We start from the raw sequence: 8555 nt of genomic DNA on the forward strand, positions 1-8555 counted from the left end.
TCAACATCCATAACAAGGACCACTCAAACTCTGCTCACCTTCCCTATACAGTGCAAGTGCCACAGGCGCACACACAGTGGTTAAGGTTACACGATTAAGTAAAGATGCACGAATTAAGTGATGGTCAAGCTAGCACATAACAATCATTGATAATAGACATGCTCTCTTGTTTATCTCCCAGCATGCACCTACCTTCCACCAGCGTACATCTCTCCACAGCTGTCTAAACTCAGATAGACTCAGTTCTCCCGATCTATCAACCTGACGATGACGTCATTAAGAAAGCTTACCATGACCATGTAATGTTGACAGAGAGCGTTGAGGTGGAGGAGTAAAGGGGAGGGGCAGCATAACTGAATACAGAGGGAGAAGGAGGATCAAGTGAGAGGAAGGACTGAAGAGGGGTGGTTCAGGAGAGAGGAAGGATTAAGGGAAAAAAAGGTTGTGGGGAAGAGAGAGGGTTGATAATGCAAGATTAATGGGGGAGGCCTGTTAGCAGGAAAATAGATTGAAGGAGGATGGTATGATTGAGAAGGAAAGGGAGGGTGTGAGGCAAGTAGGAGAAAGCATTGGGAATAGACAGGCATGCAGAATTCAGGCGGCTTGACTAGGGAGCAGGCTGGGGTCAGGGGGCTTGACTAGGGAGTAGGCAGCGGGCAGGTGGCTTGACTAGGGAGCAGGCAAGGGGCAGGGGGCAGTAATAGGAGGATGCTGTGTCTGCACTGACTACGTCAAGGATACATCCTTCATGGCCACCATACTCCTGCAGCACTCGTTGCTGAATCCATCAAACTCAAACTCTGAAACGTAAAGCCACAGAACATGTCACTATACCGCGGAAATTAACACATAGCGATAAATTATTTTAGGCATTTAGTGTTTGAAGTTTAAGAAGAAGCTATTAGATCGTAAATGATCTCATATTGAGTATAAGATTGTAGTGACTGTTTACAAAACATCATAACAGCTCGGCAGTGTAACAAAGACCGAGTTCACGCACGTTAATACTGCAAAAAAATACATTGTAATGGTTAATAAAACGCATTGAAACCTAGTTGAATCGCATTGAAAAAAAAACAGAGCGAAAGATCATATTTTGCCAAAGAAACCAGTAGGTGTTTTAACAGTAACTAAGTGAGGCACGAAGGGTCATTGTCGTATAGGGTACTACATATATGTACCCGAGGTAACTATCTGATATGGTTATAATTAGGGTTAGGGTTAGGGTTAGGGTTAGGGAGTAGGCGTAGGCGACTCCCTAGACTAGCATTACCTCGGGTACCTATACGACAACGACCCCTTCAGCGTAAGTGAGAGGTGGGAAAGAAGAAGAAAGCAGCAGTTTATGAAGCATTAGTTTCGGGGTACTTACAGCAAATCTTACAGCATATATATCATACATGTATAGCATGATTACAATATTTTTACAGCAAGTTTATGTAATGTTCATGTAATGTTTACATCATGTTTATAGGCTGTTTACACGGTGTTTAAAGCATGTTTACAAGATGTTTACAGCAGGTTTGCATTGTTTACAGTCTGTTTGCAGTGTGTTTATAGTATGTTTATAGCAAGTTTACAACATGTATACAACATGTATACAACATGTTTACAGTATGTTTACAGTATGTTTATAGCAATGTTTAACGGGATGTTATAATGATGTTTACAGAGTAATTTCCAGCATGCTTTTATATGCATACATATTTTATGTGGATGTTACAGGAGTATTTCCAGTATGTTTATATATTCATACAATAATGTTAATGGGATGTTTAACAGAGTATTTACAGTATGTTTATATTGCATACAATATGTTTATGGATTGTTTACACGGTATTATCCAGTATGTTTATATATTAGCATACAAGTATGTTTATGAGGATGTTTACAGGGTATTTCCCAGTATGTTGTTATATATTTTCATTACATATGTTTTATGGGATGTTGTACAGAGTAAATTTCCAGCATGTTATAATATTGCATCAATATGTTTATGGGTCTGTTTGCCAGATATTTCAGCATGTTTATATATTTGCATACAATATGCTTTATGCGTGATGTTTACAGAGTAATTTTCCAAGTATGTTTGTATATATTGCATACAACTATGTTTATGGGATGATATGACAGAAGTATTGTCCAGTATGTTTATATATTTCATACAATATGTTTAATGGGAATGTTTACAGAGTATTTTCAAGCATGTTTATATATATTGCTACAATTGTGTTTATGCGGATCGTTTTACGCAGTATTTACATATGGTTGATATATTGCAAGTACATATGTTTGATTTTACATGAGTATTGTTACAGTATGTTTTTATATTGCATACAATATGTTTATGGGATGTTTACAGAGTATTCCAGCATGTTATATATGCATACAATATGTTTATGGGATGTTTACAGAGTAATTTCCAGCATGTTATATATATGCATACAATGTTTATGGGATGTTTACAGAGTATTTAAGCGTATGTTTTATATTGCATACAATATGTTTATGGATGTTTACAGAGATTTCAGTAGTTTAATATTCATACAATATTTTATGGGATGTTTGCAGAGTATTTCCAGCATGTTTATATATTGCATACATATGTTTATGGGATTTTGCAGAGTATTTCCAGCATGTTATATATTGCATCAATATGTTTATGGGATGTTTACAGATATTTCACAGTATTTTTAATATATTTGCATACAAATATGTTTATGGGATGTTTACAGAGTATTTCCAGCCATGTTTTATATTTGCATACAATATGTTTATGGGATGTTTACAGAGTTTTACAGTATGTTATGTATTGGCTACAATAGTTTATGGATGTTTGCAGAGTATTTCCAGCATTTTGTTATATTGCATACAATATGTTATGGGGATGTTTGCAGGTAATTTACAGTATGTTTATATATTGCATACAATATGTTTAGTGGGATTTTTACAGAGTATTTACAGTAGTTATATATTGCATACAATATGTTTATGGGATGTTTACAGAGTAGGTATGTACCTAATACATTAACATGTACGAGCGTGTTCAAAACAAACTAGTGCTTTGTTTACATCCAGTGTGGCAGGCTGTGATGCGAATACGTCCTAACTTTCGCCGCGCCTATTGTTGAAGTGTTTACAATAACAAGCTCTCAGTGAGCATAGCAATAAAACAGGAGAGATAGTGACAAACTGCGACCAGTCAACACTTCCCGCCCGACCTAAGAAGAAAACGTGGCATGCAGAAGATGCAATGTAACACACGTACATGAGCAGCACAGTGAAGAATATAAGATGCCTGGAGAATATCACAAAGATGAAAGACAGAACATCTGCTGCACATAACACAGCAACTTATATAAGCTTCCCAGGATCAAGTATATGATCTCTGATGAAACCAACTAAACAACTAAGATATAGACAGTAAATAAATGAATTTAATCCATTGAATTCCATTTAAGAAAAAACATTTACTAGTCATCACACCGAGAACAGAACAAAGAAATATGTATAAACACAGCGATCTATGACACACACAGGTGATTGAGATATCTAAGTACAAATACATTGATAAAAACTATACTGGATACAAATCTACATGCATACTGATGAGAACATAGAAAACATCATACAAACACTGTTACATCAAGGTAGTAAGTGTCTAGTTAAACTGAGTCAAGTCGGTGGGGCCGACTGGTAGGCAGGTAAGTAGGGGAGGTGGTTGTTGGGTAGGTGGGTAGGTGGATAGGTTGGCGTGATTCCAGCAGCAAGGAGCAGGCAGCTCACGCAGGCAGGTAGGTAGGTAAGGCAGGCAGGCAAGGCAGGCAGGCAGGCAGGCAGCACAGGGAGGCATTGGCAGGGAGGCAAACAGGCAGGCAGGCGAGCAGGTAGGTATCTAGGTAGGTAGGTAGGTAGGTAGGTAGGTAGGTAGGTAGGTAGGGTAGGTAAGCAGGCAGGTAGGTATCTATAGATAGGTAGGTAGGCAGGCAGGCAGGCATGCAGGGCAGGCAGGTAGGTAGCGAGGGCCAGGCAGGTAAGTGAGGATGGTGGTATTTAGGTAGGCAGGCAGCAGATAGGCAGCAGGCACGGCAGGCAGGTCAGCCAGCAGTAAGGTCTAGGCAGTAGGTAGGTGATACGGTGATCAGAGCAGGTAGGTAGGTGGGTGGGTAAGTAGGTAGGTAGTACATGGCTCACCTTTCTGTAGCACGGTGTTTAGCACCTGCTGTAACTCTGTGTAGTTCAGTTCTAGATCTTCACCAGCGACCTCACTGAACACCTCAGACAGTACCCCCATCTGGTCCTGGTCCTCCTCTTGTGGCGTCGGAGGCTGCCGGAGCAAAACATTAGCGAGAAAATATAGCCAACGTAAAACAGGGTTAAGGCACACCTAATAAAACACACTAAATTATATGATAACCAATAATATTCAATTGATTTTATTGTTCATAATATATAATTATTTACAAGTAAATGTGTCAACAAGTAAACTTGCAGATCATCCATACATCAATCACCTATATTCTGTATCAGTACATGGTTAGACCAACACGACGATTATCAGTGACGTACAGACATTATTACACACATTAAATAGGAAGAAACATCCTTAGTAATACTTCCAATCCATCTATCAACCTAAATAATCGCGACGCTGCGCTAACCAACCATGCTAGAGTTAGGACGTTCAAAAAACAATGCTGAGCAACAATGTGCTGTTCGATCGAGAAATTGACGCGTGCATAAAAACACAACGTAGTATAAGCTAACGTAGTTTCTTCAAACTAGCAACGAGCTCCCATCCACGAAGGCTGTGGTTATGTGGCCTAGACGTATAGGATGAGTGATATCATGAGACATGAGACATGACTCATCCGTGATAAGTGGTAGCAGCAGTCACTGAATGCTGTCTCCTCACAACAGACGAGTGACATGGGATATGAGACAGACATATGAGACATACAGACAGGGGCGGATCCAGAGGGGTTGCGTGACCAGTTTCCATAGTTCTAGTCACAGCTAGGTGGGTGCGGGGGGATGCCCCCCCAACAATTTTTAAAAAATTAGGCTATATTTGGTGCATTCTGGTAAATTTTGAGGGTCAATTCTGAAGATACCCAGCCTATGACCGGTTTCTGGAAACCGGTGCAAACCGGCCTAAATCCGCGCCTGACAGACTCGTCATGAAATTAATAATGAGAATAATAAATTGTATTTTTAATAACATTACATTACATGAGATTGTAAACTGAAAATTGAAATAAGAATTACGCGTCGCCTACTTACCGTGACGTTTGGATCAAAGCCTGTGTCCACGTCAAATTCCCTGCAATGCAGAAAATGCGCCGGAAATTACACGACATTTCAATAGCGTCAGTAAATGTCCATGCCAATAATAATAGACAAGTGTATGAAAAGTAATAATAATACCAGTAAAAACAATAATAATAATGAGTTATTAAAATATAGGTGGATGTCCCCTATTTGAAGGAAATGTTTACATTTGTGCACCTTCAGATGGTCGTGCATGGCACCGTCGTGGCACTCTGATATTACTTATTAAACCAAAACTAACTGTTTCGTCATCCGAAAATATTAACATTCAATGCTTGTAGTGAGTAATGGCAGATACATGTACAATGTGCCTTAAATAGTCACTTACTCGGTGGAGTTGGATTTTTCAGAGAACACTCTGAGAACAAACTCGGCTGGCTCATCCGGCTCAAACGTCGACGGAACGATGACGTACTGACCAGGTGGCAGCTTAAACCTGAAACAAGGTTACAGCAAGTTACAACAAGGCTGGTTACAGCAAGTTACAACAAGGCTGGTTACAGCAAGTTACAACAAGGCTGGTTACAGCAAGTTACAACAAGAGGAGAAATCAACGAGAAGCGCGAAAAATCATGATACACAAAGACCGAAAGAGAGCTAGTAGTCAGCATCTATTTAAGGTTATACAAGAAGGCACGAAGAGGTCCCCGTCTGTCGTAAACAGGTACTACGAATATGTGACCCGAGGTAGTTTTTTAGGTCGTTCGATTTAGCTATTAGTAGCATTTAGTACGTGTTATCATGAGGCGTAAATTTTTAGTAGTAATTAGACGTATGGTGCCAGGAAACATATGAATTGAACGATGGTTTAGAGGTTTGCCTAGTCGGGTGTGCGTAATTAGGTTTCGAGTTTGTCCAGGGGTTTATGACGAGGCTCTTAGAGAATTTAATAGGGGAGTTATAACAAGCGAAAATCAACCATGCAATTGTAAAGCGAACATTATAAAAACTGTATTTAAGGAATTACCAAAGATATCTGGTACACTGTTGGTATGGTGTTAAGTTCTTACATATAAAGTTGTATATCCATGATTGTGGAGATCTAGGAAATCGAGGAAACAATTATCTGTTTAGGTTACCTGTTAATCTAAATGCAGAATCACACGAACACCTATGAAGGCAGTTCAAACTATAAAAGTTGAGCCTTCAGAGAAGGTCAATATCGCGTCGTACAAAGGTACTACATATCCTGTACACCGAAAGGTACAAAATCATCGAGACTATATCATGATATAATTTATTCATCATATAAACATAGAATTAGTACATGAATGTAGAGTGTTAAGGGAGTAATACAATGATTGTACAGGAGTAGGACTGGACTGATGTTCTGATCTCGGTCTGATGATTAGTGATGTGTGTGGTGCGGTGCTGTTGGGTGTGAGCGTGTTGATCTTGATCGATTTCTCTGTCGTGTGTTTGTGTGTATGTATGTGTGATGTGGGTTTGTTCGGTTCACCTATAGAAACAACCCCCTTCAAGCGTAAAGTGAGGTGAAAGAAGAAGAAAGCCAGCAGTTTAATGAAGATTAGTCGGGTACTTACAAGCAAATCTACAGCATATATACAACTCGTTAATAAGCAATATACAATACTTTTTAACAGCAAGTTAAATGTAAATTTCAATGTCGTAAGTGTTTACCATCATGTTTATAGGCTGTTTACCGGTCTTTAAGAGCATGTTTTACAGATTGTTTACAGCAGGTTGCATTGTTACAGTCTGTTGCAGGTGTTTTAATAGTAGTTTATGCAGTTTACACATGTATACAACAATGTAAAATCAACATGTTTACAGTATTTTTACATATGTTTATAGCAATGTTTAACGGGATGTATTATAATGATGTTTCAGAGTAATTTCCAGGCATGTTTTATATGCATACATATTTTTATGTGGATGTTACAGGAGTATTTCCAGTTATGTTTATATATTGCATACAATAAGTGTTTATGGGATGTTTGCAGAGTATTTACAGTATGTTTATATATTGGCATACACATATGTTTATGGGATGTTAACCGAGTTTATCACAGTATGTTTATATATTGCATACAAGTAATGTTTAGGGGATGTTTTACAGGCGTATTTCCCAGTTTATGTTAGTATATTTTCATTACAATATGTTTTAGGGATGTTTTACAGAGTAAATTTCCAGCCATGTTATAATATTGCATCAATATGTTTATGGGCTGTTTTGCAGAGTATTTCACATGTTTATATATTTGCATACAATATGTTTATGGATGTTTACAGAGTAAAATTTTCCAAAGTATGTTGTATATATTGCATACCTTATGGTTTATGGAGTGTATGACAGATATTGTCCAGTATGTTTATATATTGCAACAATATGTTTATGGGAATGTTTACAGAGTATTCAGCAATGTTTTATATATTGCTACAATTGGTTTATGGGATGTTTTACAGAGTATTAACAGTAGTTATATATTTGCAAGTACATATGTTTAGATTTTACCAATGAGATTACAGTATGTTTTTATATTGCACAATATGTTTATGGGATGTTTACAGAGTATTCCAGCATGTTATATATGCAATACAATATGTTTAGTGGGATGTTTACAGAGTAATTTGCCAGCATGTTATAATATGCATACAACTGTTTAGGATGTTTACAGAGATTTAAGCGTATGTTGTCTATATTGCGATACAATAATGTTTTTATGGATGTTTACAGAGATTTACAGTAGTTTAATATTTCATACAATACTTTTATGGGATGTTTTTGCAGGTATTTCCCAGCAAATGTTTATATATTGCATACCATATGTTTATGGGATTTTGCGAGAGTAAAATTTTCGCAGCATGTTCATATATTGCATACAATTATGTTTATGGGATGTTACAGAATATTTCTACAAGTATTTTTAATATATTTGCATACAAATAATTGTTTATGGATGTTTACAGAGTATTTCCAGCCATGTTTTATTATCTTGTACATATATGTTATGGATGTTTACAGAGTCTTTACAGTTCGTATGTATTGGCTTACAATAGTTTATGGATGTTTGCAGACGTATTTCCACATTTTTTACTATTGCATACAATATGGTTATGGGGATGTTATGCAGCGAATTTACAGTATGTTTATATATTGCCATACAATATGTTAGTGGGATTTTTACAAGAGTACTTTACAGTAAGTTATATATGCCATACATTGTTTATGGGATGTTACAGAGGTTAGTATGTACCTAATC

At 37.4% G+C, this 8555-nt stretch overlaps 1 protein-coding gene across 1 annotated transcript in view; it reads right to left on the reverse strand.

Moving 5' to 3' along the window:
• Positions 1 to 8555, reverse strand: part of LOC106813971 (calpain-B-like) — a 17653-nt gene that overhangs the window by 6867 nt on the left and 2231 nt on the right. The window contains exons 4-8 of the mRNA XM_014818228.1: positions 5660 to 5767; positions 5284 to 5323; positions 4195 to 4327; positions 742 to 800; positions 189 to 261 (exon numbers count right to left, since the gene is read on the reverse strand). Of these exons, the coding sequence (XP_014673714.1) occupies positions 189 to 261; positions 742 to 800; positions 4195 to 4327; positions 5284 to 5323; positions 5660 to 5767 (413 nt within the window). The remainder of the gene's footprint in view (positions 1 to 188; positions 262 to 741; positions 801 to 4194; positions 4328 to 5283; positions 5324 to 5659; positions 5768 to 8555) is intronic.

This window comes from Priapulus caudatus, unplaced genomic scaffold (assembly GCF_000485595.1).
Source record: "Priapulus caudatus unplaced genomic scaffold, Priapulus_caudatus-5.0.1 Scaffold850, whole genome shotgun sequence".
Lineage (NCBI taxonomy): Eukaryota > Metazoa > Priapulida > Priapulimorpha > Priapulimorphida > Priapulidae > Priapulus > Priapulus caudatus.